This window comes from Carassius carassius, chromosome 44 (genome assembly GCF_963082965.1).
Source record: "Carassius carassius chromosome 44, fCarCar2.1, whole genome shotgun sequence".
Classification (NCBI taxonomy): domain Eukaryota; kingdom Metazoa; phylum Chordata; class Actinopteri; order Cypriniformes; family Cyprinidae; genus Carassius; species Carassius carassius.
In genome coordinates, this window is record NC_081798.1 from 10,675,171 (window position 1) to 10,696,753 (window position 21,583).

Below are 21,583 nucleotides of genomic sequence, written 5' to 3' on the forward strand. Positions count from 1 at the left end.
ACAGATCGTTCTGCTTTTCAAACATGATGCTTACTTTTAAAACTTTGTGTTATCTTGGCTCATTAAAAAACTGCTGGTTGCAGGGCAACACTTGGGCTACTAAAACTACAGCAGGAAACAGAATGATCAGAATTATTATTTGCTGAATCAGATAACCTCCATCGAATTGATGTTTTCTTTCATGAAATTATGATCCACACACATAAGTAGATTTATTAGTTTAATAAAGAAACTTGCTTAGTGAAGGCAAAGTTGAATTAGGATGTTAATGAGAAAGTGTGCCAAAGGTAACATTCAGAATGTTATTTTTATAGACTTGAATATAATTGTAATAAATAAAAAAATATGCAGTGCTTTGTAAAATCCACAATGATCTGTCTTAAGGAATCTGACAAGAAAACATTTTACAGTTCTTCTTTAAACATGAATGAATAAACATATTCTTCTGGCTACATGATACTTGCTTAAAAAGACAATGATAACATTTTAGATGACAAATGAGGTCAGTTTCAACAGTGTTATCTAGTACTAAAACACCACATGACAAACATATTTATACATATTCCTTCATATTTGTTCTTTTTAAGTTAAAGAAGCAGCTTAGTTATAAATAATGGCAATAAAAGTCAAAAAGCATCCTGCAAAAGCCTGACTACAGAGCATTATTTTGATTCATTTTAGCAGGAATTGTATTGATACATTCTCAGAGTATGCTGAGGCTATGGTTAGCTATTCCTAATGTAAACTGCATTGTGTTATGAATGAAAGCATTTAGTTGTCCTCTACTGCACCTTAAATCATTTTCAAACCTTAAATGCAAATTGCAAAGGCAAGAATCAGCAAATCTGTCAATTTGCTTCATTCATTAAAAAAATTAAAGATGAGATGTTGCACAGTGATATTATTTGGTTTAGTAAATAATAATCTACCATTATACTATTCAAACAGTATAATATGACAAAACATATTTTCATGAGAATCTTCAGTTCGTAAGAGCCAAACAAAAGCATAAAAATAAATACATGTCTTACTTATTAATAAATAGTTTCCTCAGTTAGCTAATAAATATTGTGTATCAAAAATAAACTATTAAGAAAAGCAAATTAGAAAAATAGCCTAACAAAACCTTGTGGCACATACATGTATGGCAGTAATTATTGTTCCCTCAAAAGACAATAAAATACATTTTTGAATGATTAATCAAGCAGAAAAAAAACTGTAAATCTGTTATTTGTGTCTTTGTATTTGTTTTTTGTTTCTTTTTCAACTACAAAATTACAGTAGATTCCAGATCTCGGTTTCCCATCATATTCTTGATCAGGGTACATGGGAACAGTGGCAGGTCAGCTCAAGCTCCTCCATTGCTTTTGCTCTCAAATCATGCATGACAGGGATCATGACGTCTTTCAGAGTCTTACAGATGAACTGTCCATTCTCGGAATCTAAGGAAATCTGGATTAGACAAAGATTAGAATCACATAATTAGGATAAATCATCTAAAAAGTACAACAAAACCTTACTAGGAGAAGGAAAAAAATAATAATCTTGACTTTTCACCAGTAGTCTGTTGTGAAAATGTTTTATGGCCATGACTTACCCAAGTGAATGCTTTGATTGTGCGTTCAAAAAAGGCATTCTCAACCTCTTCTGGTATTTTAAGCAAATGAGCAACACAGTCAAGAATACACAGAAGGGTTTGTTTTTGTCCCTAAACAACATAAAAGGACACACAGATGTTTTAGCGTACACATTATCTTTTTCGACGGTGAAAAAAAAGTCACATTTGCAATAAAATATACTCCAAAGCAGTGGTTCTCAACCAGGGGGCAGGGGCCCACTAGGGGGCATCTGCAAACTTCCAGAGGAGGCCCGATTAGTCTTGTTATTAATAACAGTTATTTACATTAACATTCTTAAAGTCATGATATGGATGATATGGAGTGGAGGCATATGAATGTAAGTCTCCAGGAAGAAGTCTGACACTTTCATCAGAAGCACCATTTTGGATATGTATAAAAATATATATATACACAAATTATATTGTTCACAATAAAATTTATAACATGCTTTTAGAAAACAGTAAATTTAGATTTTTTTTTCACTATACACATAGTTTCAAAGTAGCTTTATAGAAAATCAGGATGTTAATGTTGAAAATATCCTAATATCTTTATGCCTATATAGTTGCATTTAGCAGATGAGAACTAGGTGATAATACACTTTACATTTTGCAATGATACAAGCAATCAAATAGTTGAGATATGCTAAAGAGTATATATAGCTAGTATATACAACTGTATGTATGGAGAAAAAGTTACATATAAAGTCAAAATAAAGTCAAATCTCAACTGCAACAACAAGCAGTTGAGATTTGCTTTATGTGCATGTACTCCATGGAAGCAATAAAAAAGCTGGATATAATATGTATATTCAACTTCATATAATGAGCTGTGTGGTAACACAGTTTACATTTCATTCGAATTTGAATTAAAATGCAAATAGACGTACAATGGCTGTACAAATGAGCTTATATAGAAAGGCTTTCAAATATTGTCTTGAACAAAGAGGGAGGTCTTTGATTTAAAAAGGTGCAGAACCATTGCTATGAAGATATTTGCTCATGTGGTTTGATACCTTGTCCAGTGAATTCAGAGCATGTTGGGGATTGAATCTGTTTCCAGCCAAAGTCTCCACATCCTCTTTTGTGATGACTGGCTCCTTGAGTTGTTCTAGCCAAGACCACATGAGCGTGGAGAGCACCACGGGATCTCTCTCGGTGCACAGCCTCTCCCATGCACCTTCACGGGAGTTCAGCTCTGTCTGAGAGGCAGAAACAACTGAAAGTGAATATCTGAGGTTGTGTTATAGAAGAACAGGATATGGAGTTGAAGTTTTGAGACCATATTCATCCAAAAATCTTGCTGTATTGCTCCTACCTGCCACATTGAGACTGTGCTCCTGAAGTCATCTCCATCGATGTCCATCGTCAGAACTTTGGCCACAAACAGTCGACGAGTCTCAGGTGGGAGTTCACTTTGAAGAGTCAGAGTAGGAACATCTGTCAGTTGTTGTGTGACTTCAGAGCTTGTGTTTTCATTAGGGCTGGGATGACTTTTGCCACCTTGACGCATTGAAAACATCCCATCACTGGTCCTCCCTAAAAACCCATAGGACATGCTGCGCTTCGCCTCCTTCAGAGGTACCCGTTTTATGGAGACAGGAGAGCAGGATGCTTGGCCTTCCACTTTTTTGGATTGCACCAAGGAACTACAGGAACCAGTTAAAGAGCCATGTTTGGGACTGTTGCTGATTTCAGATGTCAACGGGGATCGCAAAAGGTCAGGGGTTTGTGTAGCTAATCTGCTCTGCGATACATAAACCTCTGTAAAGTTTAACCCAGATTTGCTGCCAAGAGCATTCTGGGGACTTTGCAGTACCTGCACCCTGGAATCCAGTCTGTGCAAGGCGGAGTCGCTATAGCTAAAACATTTCCTCAAGATGAGCTGAGACTTGTAGGTATTGTCTACCGTCGGCCATCTCCAAAGCACATCAAATTCTTGGTCGCTACAGAGTAGCCGGTCATGAGGTGGATCACACTGGCTGGGTTGGTCAGGAGAGCGAGGTAAGGAAATGGGAATCCCTTTCCCCCTCATCTCCTTTCCTAACTGCTGAAGCGCTTGCAGTGAGACTGTCTTCTCCACTTCCTCTGTGAGGTCCGGGATGTCCAACACCTCCTCTTCCACCGTTTGCCGGTTCTCTGCTATGTCCAGTAGAAGCCTGCAGACCAGGTGTACGATCTTTGGCACGTTCTTCATGAGACGTGCTTCATAGCCGTGCAGCAGGTGCCGCTGACGAGTCAGGTACTGCGACAACGTGACTGTGTGAGCTTTGGGCTCGGCACACGAGAATACACTCCGCAGTGGCACAAGGAACTGAGCGAACTCTCGCACACACAACAGTTGGCCACGAGTCTGGATGGAATTTGGACGTTTAGCTCTAACAAACAGAATGGCCTGATCTGCACTCATCCGGGATGTGAATACTAAGAAGCATGCTATTAAGACACCTAAGAGAAGACGAATGTGCATTAAGGGTAGGTAATAATCAGATAAATGTATAAGGATTGAAGCAAATCTATTGCAGTCAAATTATCACAGCAATCATTTCAAGAGAATCAAGATACTGACCTGTTCTGCCGAGTCCCGCATGGCAGTGGACAGCCATTTTTCCCTCTTGCATGGCAAATGACATCACCTTCACCATGTCAAGGATAGTAGTCAAGGATGCCACGCCATAGTCCTTCCAGCCAAAGTTATAAAAATAAACTGGAAAAAATCAAATGTATGTCTCTTAAGATGAAACACAGAAGCCACTAAAAAGTGCAATTCAAAAAATTCAGTTCAAACAACAATTTTTTTTGTTAGCTATTTGCTTTTAGAGCATTTATGTCCCAAAGGTTATTGTCTTACCCTTGTCCAAAACTCAGATTTTAAATCTTAAACTATTAATATTAATCATAAACATCATGTCTTATTACAAGTTTAAAACCATGATAATCAAAGGATGAAATTAACCATTTCAAAATTTGTGTGACAATTATATAAATTATATGTTATTACTACACTGGACAATTTTGAAAAAAAAAAAAAAATTCTTCTGAAGTTAGTGCATTTGCATTTTTTCAAAAAGACAACTAAGTTATCACTTGTTAACTAAACTACATTTCCAATCAGACTTTGTTTCCATCCAAAGTTATGAAATAAACTTATGCGCAAACCTGGAATTTCGCATAAAGCACCGTTTCCATCAAGTAGGTTAAAGAGAACAAAATGATCACTTCTTGAATAACTTGCGCTAAATATCATGTAGAAAAACTAAATATGCTGCAGGAGAGGGGAAGATCAGTTATCCTGAGATTGGTACATTACATTTTTTTTGTATACAACTGTAATGTTTGTAATATTAACAATATTATTAATATTAAAAGCTATAGAGTGCAGACGAAATGCTTTCATGGTATTTTTTTTTTGGAGCCTGCTGTTTAGGAACGCAGTTCTGGGATTTATTTATAATTTCGGCGAGACTTTGCTAAAGAATTTTAGAATTAGCATTAGAACTAGCATTTCAGATGCTGTGAAATTAGATTGGTCTGTTGGTTGGTCCAGCTTTATGCTTTCCCATCATAAAGTCATTTTTGATGCACATTAAGGAATAACTGACTTACTGAAGAAACACCTCTATATGTTTATAGAAACCATACTAAGTAAAACCATACGCTGTCCTTTCTGGATAACTGGGAATATGAATTATATAACACAGAGGATCTCTCATCAGTGCTTACTATTCCTTAATTTAAGAGATGTTTCATGCATGGTACAACATGCTTCGCACTTCAGAAATTGTGCCTTGCATAGTTTCTCAGAAGGGGCTGTCTATATAAGCACAGCACCACTCTCAGGAGATCTTGTTAAGAGCTGCCAATCCCCCTAAGCCTCAAAACCTGAATGGAAGCTGAACAACACCTGCAAGCACAACCACTTCATGTATAGAAAGCAAATAATGTATAAAAGGTTCTTTAGCTTGTCCAACACACAGACAATTGAATGTGATAACGGTAAGGATTTAGTAAGGATTTATCCCAGCCTGATTCCCGTGACTACTGACAGAGGAAGAGGTGTATGTTTGCGTGCATGTGTGATCTACTCACTCCCCGCCTCCATGAAAACCTCTGGGCGATAGGTGAAACCGCTCTCTGACTCCAGAGTGCTGCCACAGCTGGCGTGTTCCCCTGGACGCTGCAGGTTGATTATTGTCTTTAAACCACACCTAGAAGAAATATATAACGCATCAGCAAAGCCTTTCATGGTGCATCTTGGAAATCGGTTATTGGTAGCTTGCCACTGAGTACCACATACGCATGAAACTGTTCGATGACGTTGAATTTTTCAATGATTTCAGTTGAAGGTCTTGCCATGGCTAACAGATTATCAGTTATCCTGTGAACAGAGTATGAATTAGATCTCATCAAAATATCTCACTTCAATAACAGTAATACAAATATAACAAAATAAGACAAAAAGGAAAACAAATGGTTAATGTGCAAATGAGCAGTTGTATTTATTTATTAGCGTATCAGTATTAGGCAATATTCATGAAAATAAAATAATATATAAATAGATAGATATAATTAATTAATTAAATGCTATGGACTGGCCATGGATGGACAATCAGTTTGAAGAATTGATAATATATATATATATATATATATATATATTTTTTTTCTTCTTATCAGTATCAAAGGCAATATTCATGGAAAATATGTCCATCTATCCAGGATGGACAAGCGGTTTGGAAGCAGATTAAAAATAATTTTTGTTTGTTTGCCATATTAGTATCATAGGCTATTTTCATGAAACATAAAGTTCAAATAAAAAGTGTTGGATCGGTCATACATTCGGGACAGACAAATTGACACATTTTTGAGAATTTTTTTTTTTTTTTTTGCTCTTAACTAACAAAATATTTGAGTTTTGAATATTTAGGACTAGTACAATGCATCAATGTTGACTCTGCTAAATATTTGACATGTTCTTTTTTCAAACAATGCACACTGTTTGAGAAGAGATCAAGAAGACAGCTTACCAGGAGGAGTACAGTCCTTTGATGGCTTGTTCTTTGTCGCTCCAGCGAGAGGGGTTTTCGTATTTGCACGCTCGACCACCACATGCCATGGAGCACTGCATATGTCCTGGGATGACATGCCTCAAAGTCTCGCCCACCTTGGTGTACTTTGCAGTGGGTACTCTGACATTCACTACAGAGACAGATGAAGAAAAATAAGAATTCAGAATTCAGTCCTCAGACTAAATAGCTCCAACTTAAACATGACACATTACATCCACAGTCTGTGATGCCAGTCTGTGCCTCGGACATGCTAAGTGCCATAATGATCCTTTCTGAAGAAGAAGTCAAGACTTCCACAGCTGAGTTGCGCCTCCTCCTCAGGATCTTCAGCAAGGTCTCTGAAGCCGAGTGCCGGTGAGTCTTTCGAAATCCCATGAAGATATCTTCTACAGGGAAGAGCAAGCCCGTCTCCCGTCTAATGTACAGATGACACTACATTTAGCACAGCCTGAACAAACCAAGCGCTGACCCCAGAGCAGTGAATCATCACTACACAATCACCGCGCTGCACAAAAGAGGCATGAGAGACCGATACAATCCAACTGGTTCATCAGTTGCACTTGAAGGGGGTCTCCATGGTGACCAAGTCCGAAATCAGTGGGAGGCTGTGCAGAAGCTTGTGTGTGTTCTCACAGGTGGAAGAGAAACAGGATGATGTGTCTTATGGAAATGATAAAGACAGCTCTGGTTGCGTAACCCTGCATGCATTTCAACATAATAAGACTTGAAAAACACCTTTTCAACTAATGTACTCCATCTGCTATGCTGAATACAAAGATTTTATGTAACTCAGAGCACAAAAAGCTGAATGCTATATAAAAGAAAAGTGGTTTCCTCAACATCGGAAGAGGCTTAGAAAAGTTTTTGTTACCATGGCTATTAGTGTGTCTTTTCTCACCTAACCTACTTGAATTCAGAGGAAATTAAAAGGAGATACATTATCTCTGTACTCAGTGGGGCTGATTGATATGGAATGAGTCATTTCAAATAGATTTGGAAAAAAGATTACAAAAGATTTGGAAATGTTTGCACAAGTCTAGATAAGTTAATGTAGTCATTATATTACTTAAATGGAAAGATGATAGTATGTAAATAATAATAATAACAATATATTATTATATTATTTTACTTAAATAACTAATAACTAGGGCTCCAGTAATTGTACATAATAAACACATCTGTTGTTAACTATTTCTCTGCATTCAGTCCTTGTATATCAAAATCTCACCTTAATTATTTTCAATTATAGACTGTGCATTAACCATTTCAAACATTCCCCAGCCATAAGTACCGAAATATCAGTTTATCACCTGGCTCCATGTCAGTGCTGGACTCTCTGCTGTTAGCTGAGCTTCCGGTGGAGTAGGGCAGGTCACTCAACAAACTGACGCCTGCTGCCATGGCCAACACTGAAAGAAGAGAGCAAACATGGTGTCAAAGACTCAGCCACAGAACAATGGCAGGGTAAACATAAATGAGGAAGTTGTAAGGCTGGTTGCCAGGGAGTTTTCCCTCCTGGGATGAAAATGTACAAAGTGTGGTGCAGTGACACACGGCGAATCTAGTGTCGCTTTACACATCTAAAAGAGATCTTGACTATAGAGGATACCAACAAACAAATAACAGATAAATCCTTATGATTTTGTTTTCGCTGCAGAAAAAACTCACATCATCAGGATTTTTACAGGAATTAGCCTTAAAAATTAATGAGAAAACTACAGATTTTCAGTCTTAGGAAAAGAGGGATTTTTAAGTGACAGATTCTTTTGTAACCTACTCTATACCAGTATGTACAGAGAAGCTATGGAAACTTCAATGTGTCGGTTAACCCTACACTCCACTGCATATCAAGTGTCAACAGTTGACTTCTCACATTACCATTGTGACTGTAATAGCCATTACTTTAATCACAGGTCAGAGTGACAATGATTGTAACCGTCCTGCTCTAAAACAGAGCTATTACTTCTGGAATTTCACAGTACTATTTGTCAATATTTTGCTAATTATTTTGGTCTGACAAAGGTATAATGCTAATGTATAAAATTCACACTTTCTAAATGTAGTACGAAGGCAATAAGAGAAGTTGCAGTATATCCAATGAACAGCCCTACAGCCTGTTCTGACATATTCATAAACTGTCTAACTTGTAAAAATTTCTATAAGCCTCAATTGAAAATTCCTCCTAGAGTTCTCAATGCTACACTGGAAAATATTGCAAAACAGGTTGCAACTTTAGTATTATTTATTCATATATATATATATATATGAATTTTCATGACTATGAAAATTGTAGATTCACACTGAAGGCATCAAAACTATGAATTAACACATGTGGAATTATATATGGAATTATATACATAACAAAAAAGTGTGAAACAACTGAAAATATGTCATATTCTAGGTTCTTCAAAGTAGCCATCTTTTGCTTTGATTACTGCTTTGCACACTCTTGGCATTCTCTTGATGAGCTTCAAGAGGTAGTCACCTGAAATGGTCTTCCAACAGTCTTGAAGGAGTTCCCCGAGAGATGCTTAGCACTTGTTGGCCCTTTTGCCTTCAGTCTGCGGTCCAGCTCACCCCTAAACCATCTCGATTGGGTTCAGGTGAACATGAGACATGTTGCCCTGGCAGCTAGCTGAAATTAAATAGGTTTAGGTATTTTATAATTTATTTTATTTTAGTGCCTATAGGCAAGTTTAATATGCACAAGTGTAACAAAATTTTAACAAAAAAACTTTTATGATCTTAGCTTTAGCTAACTACAATAAATCTGGTGTAGAAACAATTTTCACTTGGTGGTATTTTTACTAGTAAATTTCACAAATGATTACAGAGAAACAGCAAGTAACACACTGAAGTAAAGATGAAACTTGGATATACATACTGCAATAATCTTTGCTTTATTTACAAAGACATTTATTTATCTTTAACAATAATGGAAAGTGGATCAGAAAAGTGCTGCTTTAAGTAATGACTATTTGCGTTGGGTTTCTGTAGCGATCTTTGGCTCATTCAGGATGATGTTAGCAGTCATTTGATACACCATTATTAATTCACACTGTAAAGTGAGATGACGCATGACAGCAGAGTGGCATTATGAGACTCATTTGCATTGTAACGTACACTTCTCTTTACACACTGATCCAACAGAGACAAAGTGAATCCCCCTCGAGCCATCCAAAAACTCAACCTGACACTAGTCAATCAGTGTGTGCTATTCATCTGATTAGGAATGGATTTTTCCTAATCCTGATCAACCCTTCAATATAAAGAGACTACTTATCTAAGGTGCTTGAGTCTTGTATTTTAAGGACATTTTTGTCCCTCTGGCCTTATGTCCCTGCACGTGATATGAAGAGGATCAAGTTGAGTTAAGTTTGTTCTTTAATCCATTCCTATTTTAGTCCTGCAGTTCAGGTGTTTAAAATCGTTGCAATGTATTTGAATAAATTAGTATTATGAACATGCTTGCAAACAATATTCCAGCTGTCATCCTTACAAAGGCCGTCAGAGTCCGAGCTTGGGTGAATCCTTGAATGCTGCCCACTGGATTTAATCAAAGGGCGGCGATCACTTTCATCTAAACTTTGAACTGATTTTTCAAAGCCTTTTCAAAACCAACAGAGTTATAAAAAGAATTGTATACTTTATATCAGATTAGTGCTATTGCTAAATTTGCACATTGATTATTATGCATTCATTTTTAACCAGACTACTGACTGGTTTCCATTACCACTAGCTACTATTCTGATGACGGTGTTTATAAAATGACAACTGTTTATGTAATAAAGCATGAAATTATAATTTAGGGTTAAAGGCTTTAGTTTATTCAGCATGACTCTTGTTAAGCCACAACCTCTCAGCATACTGTAAATGACAGCTTAAATGTCTTAATGAATGTGTTTGGTTAGGCTTTAATGGCCTTTCAGATACACTGTTACCTCAGCCAATCATAGCACTCGCTGAAGCGTTTAGACAAATCTTGCTGTTGTTGCTGGCTCAGTGTCTGACCCTTCACATGCCCTCTTCCTTAGAAACCACCAAGTACACATGATATTTCTGTAGCTACTGATCTATGCTGATATCTATCATGGGAAACATTTGGCTTCGAGTTTATTTACGTCAATATAAGACAGCCAGACTAAACTGCATCATGAATTCCAGCCCAAGGTCAAAGGAGAAATTTGGTTTTGTAATGTATGCTTCCCTGATTACGGAGTGAAATAAATGCAACATGCAAAAATAAATTCAGACATTATTATCACTATTATTATTATCATCACAATTGTTGTTATGTTGTTTGATGTGTATGACAATGCAATTTTTTTTCTTTTTTCTTGTTTTAAATAAATACCTTTTTTTACTAATTAAAGAAAACAAATACTGTATATCAATGTTACTTGCTTGACCAGGATGTAAAAATTTGTCCACTTCTTTCTCATCCATTCTTTTATTGCATGTCTAATATAATGTAGCTTAAAAATGTCATTGTAGTTATTATATGAATAAATTATATAAGATTACTTCTTTTTTTCTTCACTTTAACACCAAGTGAGCTTGGACAGACACAATAAGAAAATGTATACACACACACACACACAGTATAATATTCTGCACACAAATATAACATTGTTATTAAGAGTCTGTAACAGCATGCTTTCAAAAGACTTACCATAAGATAATGTAATATATATTTTCAGTATTTCATCTTTGTTTACTTTTTGCTTTGATCCCAGAAATGAATGTCTAACATTCATTAATTTGCAGTAAGATCCATTACAGCTCACGAGAAGGACAATGCAGCTTTTCTCCTTTTGCTCTGTAGATCAAGCCTTTGCTCTAATGCGTATCGTTTGAACACAAAATCTAGACGCAAAAACGCAATAAAGGAGTTTAAAGAGCAGATCACTAGATTAACTAATAGACTGTAATCTCTTGCGGTGAATCTCTCAGATAGCTTACCATTCATGCTACTGTGCTAAAAGCGAAGGCTAGCATTTGGGCTCATGTGTCCGATTGTTACATACCTTGGTCCCTGTATCCGGGTTTTGTTAGCTAAAGACCATTGTTTTCATTGGGGTCATGGTGAAATGCAAAAGCGTGGATCAACAACAGACAGTTGTCGCGTGCATTTGTATCAATTTCGCTGCTCAACGGGATGTTACATTGTAACAGGTTGGGGGAAACAGAAAAAGCTTGTCATTGGCCGATCCATGGTCATGTGATCAAATGAGGGAAATAAAGGACGGATGAAGCGCGGTCACGATGAGCGCATGAGAAAATGGGGCTAAACACTTGAGGAGCAGCACATTTGGACTCTGGCTGAGTTTCATGCTAAGTGTTATTGACACATCTTAATAGTGTACTTTATCTAAGTAAACGAATGAATAGGATTACTTACAAATACATATCACTGCCAGTATATAATAACAATAAATTATGCATAATTACATGGAAACGTATATACCATATATACCTCTTACCACATAGTAAGTATGCCTACATGTAGCTAGTTAAGAAATATTACTCAGTACTTAAATGTATAATTACACTGTAACAAGGACACCTTAAAATAAAGGGTAACCATGAAATCATATTTCATAAGGTAGTCACGAATTACCATTAATTTATGTATAATAAATACTGCTATAATATATAATAAAATACTGCCCACATATGAAAATGCTTCTATTTTTTCTAATTGTATATTTTTATTATAAATTGCGATAATAACAATTTAAGGAAAACGTTGAAATGGAAGACTGCACTAGTTTTCAAAGTGTTTTAGTATTTGCCATCATATGCTTTGATGTCAGAGCTGTGTCTCGAGCTGTGGAAACTCCACATCTGTGTAAAACTTAATGAGCATGTTATTATTCCACATGATTTGTCAATGGTCCACCGTCCAAATAGCATTTTATGCTTCAATGGAACAAGAACATCTGACCTTTAGTAAAAGGAGTTCACTTAGTCAACAGACCTTAGTCAGGGCATCGCCACATTAAATTTTTTGACAGGAATAAAAACGAGGCTTTGAGAAATAAAAGTAGCTCCAGTGAATTCAATGGACTGTCCTGTTTTTTTAACATACGGAGTGTTCAGATGTCAAAGGGTCCTCCCGAATAAAAACTTTTCATTGACAAAATTTCAGTAGACAAAAAAAACGCATAAAAATGCTTATACGGTGCAATCCTTTGTAAAGACCCCCCCCCCCCCCCCCCCCCAAGTTAAATTACATTTGGAATCCAAGATTTTCAGTGTTGTGAACTTCACTGTAAGCATATAATAAGGCATGTCTGATCAGATTAGATGGATGTTTATGATGCTCTGGACTGAGCAGGGGTGTCTTGTAGGAGGCTTGGTGGTGCACATGGTTAAGCACATTGTAGATTAACACACTAAGCCTTTTGCTGAAGTGGTCCCACTTCCAGTACTGCACGGTTAATGGCTATAGCCCTGCTGTTTAATTATGAATTAAAAAAACAAAAACAAACCTTCTGAACAGTGACTGCAGTGCACACATTCACCTAGGAAAAGACTACATATTAAAAAAATCGATAATTACATCTGCTTATTGATATACACTGATGCTTTGCTATGCAGCATTCACATGATGTCGCCTAGTGGTTGAAATACAGAAGCGCTCCCACCAGAGGCCACCTTGCCTGCTATAGGTGAACAAGCAGAAGGGCTTGGATGTGCATAATAACTTCTTTCTTTCTTTCTTTTTATGAATGTCAGTATCTTTGTTTTCTGTGATTGCAAATATGTAAATTCAGTATTTAAGATATAATAATACACAACTGAATGTAACAATAGTAATTAGCCTATAATAGTGAAAATCCAGATATAGATACGCACTTTATGAAAGTAAAACAACGTTATTTCGCATGAAGAGACTAAGAAAAATCGAGTGTGATAAAGATGAAAAAGACTGGAAAGAAAAGGAAAACATGCTGCTGCGTAATTCTGGCGTTAATGTTAAAATCGACGGCGATCGTATTAGTACTAAACATTTTAAAACAAAGAAAGAAATATAATTTCTGTCAAAAGACTGTAACGTGACACAACTTTACCACTGACTAGAAGTGTCTCACTTTACAGTTAAATATATTTTGCATTAGCCTATTTGTGACATTTTAGTATGAATTGGAATGCTATGCATAAAATAAACAAAACTGAAATATGTAAACATTTTGATCTAATGCCCTTGCGTAAAAGTATCACCTTAGATTGAAAAAAATGTGATTATAACACTTGAATTACCATGTTAAAAAAATGAACTAAAATTCAAAACAATTTCCTGACGATGGTGAATAACCTATAAATGAATAAACCTATAAATCACTACTGTTTTGTCATCGAATTATACCATGGCAAAATAACACGTCAAGAAACGTTTCTTATTTTTCAATTTCCACATCACAAGTAAAATTGGAAACGATGTGCGAAGTGCTATGCAATTAAAAGGCCAGTTAAAAGTTGTTGAACTACATAATTTCTATAGCCACATATATTGTATCAGCAATATTTATGATATTTTTACTTTCCTCCAATTTTTGCAGGACATTTTTGCGTACGTTTTTTAAGGGCCCCAGCCTCTTAAGATTAAATTTTAAATAAAACTGAATAGGTATATCTATAAATAACCATGATTAATAAACTAACTGATGAAGGTGATGTGCCATTCTGTGATAAGCTCATATCTTTATTTCGGACGTATTCAGATTTATTTTGGCAAGACTTTCGTTTATTTTCTATAAGTTTAAATTTAATAAAGTCCCTCTAATGTAATTTAATAATGGGCCTAGAACCTATTTCTTTGTTAAGCTGATATACTGTAGACAAAAACGTCGTTGAAACGTATAGGCTATGCAATTAATGGGTCAGTAACAAATGAAGTTCGAGACTATTAAAAACAAATCTTGTAGAAAAAAAAGAAAAAAAAAATGTAGACCTATATGGACAAGACCTACAAAACATTTTAGTTCAGAAATGGAAACATCATTAGCCTATAGAATAAGTGTATCTATTCAAATCACTTTAGTATGAATGGCTTTTTAAAATGTATTTTAGAATGATAAGTTGTCCGTCCAAACAGCATCTCTGACCCGTTTTAAAATGAAACTTTTTCAAATGACCGAAGACGTTTGAAAACTAGTCGCACCACAAGTGAAATGTTTTGACTATTTGTTTTCCCTTTATTTACAAAGGGTGCCCAAGCATGCTGAGGAGGAGGTGTGGCGTTGTGCTAGACCTCCTTAAACTCAGATGTCTATGTTCCTGATTCAGAGCTCAGTTGGTGCCGTAAGAACAGAAACAGGCTGCCCTTACTGGGCGGATCAGACTTCTCACTCCAGCTGCGTGGACGGGACCACACATTTCGGAACTCGCCGACAGAAAAGCAAATTCACTCATGTTTTGAGCGTTTAAAGATCGAGCGTCAATTAGAGACTTCTTGACGTATTTCAAAGGTTCTCCACAACCGTAAGGATGTTTTTTTTTTTTTTAAATGATCGCATCTAAAAATCTGAATGGACGACTCGGTGCTTTACAAGGACATCTGAATCCTCAATGTGACCTCAAGGTTTCTACAGGCTTCCAGGAGGTTCGGAGAACATCTGCTACATTTAAACTATAATAATGCAACATCCTTTGGAGATTGGGGCGCACTACTACCCCCCGGATGCCCATCCAGACCAAAGGTCTCACAGGTACAGGAGTTTCATGATTGAAGAGATTCTTACAGACCATCCGGACCACAAGGTATCAAATCCCACTGGAGACCTTCTTAAATTTGGAGTACATGCCCTTTTGTCCGCCAGACCTTACCACAACCACTTAGGTAAGTACCATGACCTTTCAGTCAGACGATACTTTGAGATCCGGCATGGGCAATCCCTTAACCTTCTCTTAATACAGGGACATTCAAATTGCACAACCTCTCGATTTGCCTACTCACAGGGAAAATATACCACATTGTCTCTGCGGACCAAATAAAAAACAAATCAGATATCTCCGATCGAAATGTATTCAATGCATTGGACCGAGCAAGCTTGCAAAAATTGCAAATGCACGCCATTTCAGGCCCTACTGCATGCATTTCATGCTATTTTATTTATACTCTGGGCCCGTGCATGAAAAAAATAAGTACAATTAAAAAATTCTTTAAAATAAAAAAGTGTTTCATTTACCGTCTTAACAGCAAAATAAAATAATAGTGGTGCAAAAGTAACAAACTGCATTGATACATTTACTGCACTTTTTCAACAGCTTTGAATTTAAGATGAAGAGAATTCAGATGAAACTGCAAAAATCGAGCCGAAAAAACTGTTAATGTGTTAAAAGTTAATGTGACAAACTGAACGTTTGGAAATAAAGATGTTGTAATGAAAAAAGAAATTACCCCGAGGAAAGATTATGCAGCTTTCAGTTAACGCTGAATTATTCCAGTATGAAAAATAAGACTGTCCATTTTTAAACGACACCACCCGTTATGGATGGAAATATGTATGCCAAAAATAATCCAAGACATGTACTTTAAATACTCATTAGTCTATTTTGTTGTTCAAGATTTTTTGTATCTTTCGTAAAACTCCTTATAGATTCCAAATTCAGTTATAGCTAATAGACTGATCATTGTTATATTATTTTATAAGCCTATAGAAATTTGCACATAAAAAATCAGTTTTCACTATGATGATCCATCCGAACTTTTTTTAACTGACATGAAGATGCCACTATCAGCAAGTTGCAGTTCCGACTACATCGTAATGATTAAAGCACACACAATTGTTTTACTTCTAGTCCTGAAAGCAGACCAGACCAGTATCCTGAAGTTTCCAGTGTCTCCTCTGTCCTGCTCGCTCGGGGCGCCGTTGGGCTCTGCGCTTCTGTCCGGCGCCGCGGGTCTGCAGGTGCCCTCTTCATCCCATCATCTCCCGCTGGACCTCCATCTTCGAGGAAAGCTCGACCCTGGAGCTGATGCAGTGAGCAAGACTAAGAAAGGAAGAAGGAGTAGAACTGTGTTTACCGAGCTACAGCTGATGGGCTTGGAAAAGCGATTTGAGAAACAGAAGTATCTCTCAACTCCTGACAGGTAAACACGCTTTTTAATTTCAGTTAGGCTAGTAGCCTTTTTTAAAAAGACTTGTATTATTTTGTTATGAGCATAATTATGGAACCACAGCTTATGCAAAGAACAGATTGATGTTGTCTAAGAAATGGTTTAGTCGACATCTTTCTCTTTTTACAGAATAGACCTAGCAGAGTCTCTAGGCCTGAGTCAGCTTCAAGTCAAAACATGGTATCAAAACAGAAGAATGAAATGGAAAAAAATCGTAAGTTATAGACCTAATTGGCATAAAAATGACGATTCAACTGTCATAGGCCTACCTGTGAAAATCTAAACTGATTTTTATCGTTGTTGTTTCGAAGGTGTTGCAAGGAGGAGGACTAGAGTCTCCGACCAAACCCAAGGGCCGTCCGAAAAAGAACTCCATCCCCAGCAGCGAGCAGCTGTCGGAGCAGGAGAGGACACGAGACGCGGACCGCTTATCCGACGGCGGTGCTTCTTCACTTTCTGATGCAAACCAAGAGGAATAAACGAGAACATCCGTGCGAACATGTTTGTCTCCAGGACGCGAACGGGCCTATAGTTGGCCTCTTTGGATCAATGTGCACCGATGCCTTTATGTTGGCACTTACAGACCTAACCACTCTGATTTTATACTACCTATGTTTTGTCTGTTTGTTTGATTAGCCCAACTTTTGCGGGCCTTGAAAAGTCATAGTGAACTTTTTCCAGGGACCAGAGCGCTGGTTAGTAGGCTAGTGACTGTTTTTTTCTCAGCAATGAAAGCTGTGGTATCATGAACTTTTTATCGGCATATATTGTGCTTTTTTACGCTTATCATTGGTATTTCAAAAATATGAAAAAAAATTAAAATGTCAATTTTTCGAAGACAGTTTTACGTTGTGGCAATGTGACCTTTTTATTCTTGTAAAATATGACACCACAAGACACAAATGACAACAGGAAAGTCATCCACAATAGGTTAACAATAATAATAATAATAATAAAAGGCTTATAATAACAATAATAACCATAAATAATGTGAAATCCCTCGTTGCTGGTTTTCGTTTCATATTGTGTCCGATTCATGCTCCTTATCTCTGAGGCTCATCGAATGCGGGCTGCATGTGTCATTTTATGCGGAACTGAGCGCCATCAAACCGCGCATTAGACTTATTTTGGCGTGTTTACGCAATAAAGGTAAATATGTGGTAACACAATATTTTCGAATTTGAGATTATTTATTTTAACAGAAAGATCCTTTTAATCAAAGACACCGGTTATGATGTCAAGAAGAAGTGTCTGAAGTAAGCGATTTGCAGTTTGATGATTATGTAGGCCTGTTCAATTTGCACCACAGTATTTATTTGCAAAATGCTAAAATGACCTTTTTCTGCTGATCACTTTGGAATTGGGCTATTTAGAAAATACGTCTCTTTTCTCGATTTTCTTTAAGAAGCCTAACATATTTAACGCCCAGGATCCTTGCCTCGTGATGCAAGAAAATACTAGATTTTGAAATAAACAGTAGGCTAACATTTTATAAATAGCCTTATTGTATGAAGAAAAATGACGAATAGTAGGCTAGCTATATTAGACTTACAGTATAAGGCAGTTAATGCATATAAAAAAGTTGTAGACCTACATTCAAATCGTTCTATTAGCCAAACCTTTCATATATCTTCACACGGACTACATTTTTAAATAGGTGAGGCAGCCGCTACTTTGCTTTGCATTTACTAGATGTAAAGTGTTTTGATGATGTGGCCTTGTTAAAGTTACTGTAGCTAAAAAGTAATAATGCACTCTAGTAAAACAAAGTCGCGTATTTTGCAATTTCTGGACAAAATATTGATATCTCCCATCAGCATCATACAAGCATTATGTTGTTATAGGCTGTATAACAACATAATCCGGTTACATTAAATGACATATAATAATATATATAATATCAAATATGTAAACCCTTACGGACTTAGACTAGCGTGCTATAACTTATGTAGCTCTTCTAGCACACACAGGCCTATTTTAATATAATTTTATTGTAACGGAATCACGAACAAGTCATATCTTTTTTATTTATTATTATTATTATTTTGTTTAATATAAATCCAGTTCATCAGATCCATTCTATATTTGGCTATACATACATCAAAATATTGAGCTGGGATATTTGTGGCATTTTCATTAAGTCAGTGTTCAGTTTAATACAAAAATAAGAACACAAATATCGTAGCTGTCAAAGAGCTCATCGGACAACTATCGAAGAGTGAAGGAAATAATTATGAGACATTTTTAATACCAAGTCTCTTTAATGTATAGGACTGATAGTTAAGTCTGGGTGGACGAAATGATACTCTGCCTGGAATACAGACAATATAGTGATTTGGTACAATTAATTTCACATGTTCTTGGTTTCGTTTTACCAATGTGAACTCCAGACAAGGCTATTAATCAAAATCATACATTAATGAAGGATTAATGATGCGCTGCAGTGCTCAATTATCTTGGTAAATCAGTTTCTAATATAGGTTCTCTTGGTCCTGTATAAATTCTGGAGGCTGGAGTTATAATGCTCGGACAGGATCATCATTCAAGAACACACATGAAACGCCGGCACTCATCAATAGCCCATATGTGGTTGCGTACAATAACAGTAAAAGCATTAATTAGGCTGTATTTAGCCGCGTGGCAATGCACCATTCTTCTTCTTCTTTTTTTCTTTTTTTTCTAATTCTGAAAATAAGCAGCCACAAGCCAGCCCAAAGTCTCCATCCTATATATATATTTTAGGGATATTTGAGCTCGTCTATTTGTGACATTATCAAGCTCACACACATTTGCACTTCTTGTTGCGCCTGGAACTTCACCAGTAAATCTAATTACATGTTTTAAAATATTTAAGTGCAAAGTGAATGAACTCCTTTATGTGAAGGCCATGGAAACAAGTGACAAAGTATATTACAGGCCTATATACATTTACAGATAATGTGGTCACGTTCTCTTTTACGACAGATATGAGTATAGCTTATTATTGAGAATCGAGTTTTATATAATTGAGGGGTTTAAAAGTATACTTTCCAATTAAATAAATGAGGCCATTATAAACATTAGATTGTGTGTGTGTGTGTTATAGCACGTTTAAATCTTACGTGACGTGAGTTCGTCAAAACAGCACGTTCGTCACTGTAGCTGTCAGATCCAGATGTGTTGAATTAAGGCCAAAGATTTTGCCTCAAGCGCGGGAACATGAAAATTATTTACGTTACTTTGTCGAGAAGATTAAAGTTACTGAACCTTAATGAGTATAGTTAAAAAAAGACACGGTTTCAAGATTTTAGTTTTAATATTTTTTATATTAAAACTTTAAATAATCTCAACATGAATTAATAAAACAAAAACATAGTTGCAGTTTTAAAACCTCTTTTTAAAAATCTAAATTTTGCATGCAGTAAGCTTATGTGACATTAATAACTCTGATATTCTGAAGAAACACAACATTTATGAAACTAACATGTAAACACACAATTCTTTGAAATAAAATCCTTGCTATAATATTAGTTTAATAATGGCAGTCACCAAGATATATAGGGCTACAAACAAGACCTGCCTTTGGAGAAAGAAGAGGATGGTGATGAGGAAGAGTGGAATGCTCTCATTTGAAATCTCCTTTGTAAAGGAAACATGTTTATCTCTGAACTGTGATAGTTATTGCCATTGATAATTATTGCCATACATATCTTAAGAGAAAATTCAGTTTTAGTTGCAAATAATGGATTACAATTTAGAAAAAAAAAAAAAAAAAAACAAACAAACCTGAGTAACTAATACACTGGACACTTAAAGTGACTTTTCCTTCCTTACATAAAGACCAAATACGAAAATGACATATTTATCACGAAACTGTCAAAATATCATTACATGACAAAGTAGCTTTATAACAAACAAGCTGCCCTGAACTCAACAGTCTACCCCCTGAATATCCTCTTTGCTGTATTAAGGGTAGCCTACTTGCCCAATATACAGGTCTTTCCACACCATATAATAATCAACTATTATTTCCTTTTGGTGTTTTTGACACTAGTTTAACTGGATTACAAGGAAACAAATGCTGGTGACAGAATCATTATAGTGAGATGATTCAAAGGATGCCATGGTCTACTGTTACAGACAGATGTTTACTGCTTTATTTACACATTTGTAGCAGTTAAAGAAACTAAAATGTCATGAAAACACAATTACCGTCACTCTGGTGGTGCGGAGACTTTAGGAGACTTAACCACAGGATGGTCATTTTAGTTTAAGCTTTTGTTCACGGCCCTTAATACTGTTATGTGCACAAAGACAATAGTACAGGTTTTAGGAAATAAACCCTGCACAATCCCATAGAACTCTTCCTTCCTAATGGGACATTTAATGTTATTTGCAGTCTTCCAGTGTCATTAGTGTGGATTTCATCTGAACAGAAGAGATGAGTTTACAATGCAGGTGCTGAAATTTCACTCAGAAGTATTTTGCTCAACAGCTTGTGGAAAATAAATGCACGCATTGTCGTCTGGATTGAAGGGAATCCATTGCGGATGAAGTCATGGGCAGGAATGCCTAATGCACTCAAGTGAACAAACCTCATCCCAGAAACAGACTCTCAGCCTGGACTTGATAAACCCCAGATCTCTTCAATCAAGATCAAGATTTTAAAATGATTGTGTAAAGCTGAAAATATATTTAGCTCCGTTGTGTGATCCACTTAAAAATGCTTAAAAACACAAAATTCCAAACTCTCCATCAGTGTGCATTATCTTCACTAGTGTTTTTGATTTAAAC

General features: G+C 36.3%; 2 protein-coding genes across 2 annotated transcripts; one reads left to right on the forward strand and one right to left on the reverse strand.

The window, feature by feature from the left end:
• Positions 1–207: 207 nt before the first annotated feature.
• ptpdc1a (protein tyrosine phosphatase domain containing 1a) lies at positions 208–11,865 on the reverse strand. The gene is made up of 10 exons (XM_059537684.1): positions 11,712–11,865; positions 7,995–8,093; positions 6,643–6,814; positions 5,916–5,996; positions 5,708–5,826; positions 4,188–4,325; positions 2,937–4,066; positions 2,635–2,820; positions 1,598–1,708; positions 208–1,452 (listed from the first exon to the last, which is right to left on the reverse strand). Exons 2-10 carry the CDS (start codon positions 8,083–8,085, stop codon positions 1,318–1,320), a joined length of 2,163 nt encoding a protein of 720 aa, XP_059393667.1. The 5' UTR covers positions 8,086–8,093; positions 11,712–11,865; the 3' UTR covers positions 208–1,317.
• Positions 11,866–14,997: 3,132 nt separating this feature from the next.
• Positions 14,998–17,751, forward strand: barx1 (BARX homeobox 1). The gene is made up of 4 exons (XM_059537588.1): positions 14,998–15,529; positions 16,492–16,783; positions 16,940–17,024; positions 17,122–17,751. The coding sequence occupies exons 1-4, from the start codon at positions 15,328–15,330 to the stop codon at positions 17,287–17,289; spliced, it is 747 nt and encodes a 248-aa protein (XP_059393571.1). The 5' UTR covers positions 14,998–15,327; the 3' UTR covers positions 17,290–17,751.
• The last annotated feature ends 3,832 nt before the right edge of the window (positions 17,752–21,583 follow it).

Coding starts and splice junctions, on each gene's coding strand:
- barx1 (XM_059537588.1), top strand. CDS start 15,328: ATGCAACATCCTTTGGAGATTGGGGCGCACTACTACCCCCCGGATGCC. Junction 15,530..16,491: donor ACCTTACCACAACCACTTAG/GTAAGTACCATG, acceptor TTTTACTTCTAG/TCCTGAAAGCAGACCAGACC. Junction 17,025..17,121: donor GAATGAAATGGAAAAAAATC/GTAAGTTATAGA, acceptor GTTGTTTCGAAG/GTGTTGCAAGGAGGAGGACT.
- ptpdc1a (XM_059537684.1), bottom strand. CDS start 8,085: ATGGCAGCAGGCGTCAGTTTGTTGAGTGACCTGCCCTACTCCACCGGA. Junction 4,326..5,707: donor GGTTTTCATGGAGGCGGGGA/GTGAGTAGATCA, acceptor GATTTTTTCCAG/TTTATTTTTATAACTTTGGC. Junction 2,821..2,936: donor GCACAGTCTCAATGTGGCAG/GTAGGAGCAATA, acceptor TCTGCCTCTCAG/ACAGAGCTGAACTCCCGTGA.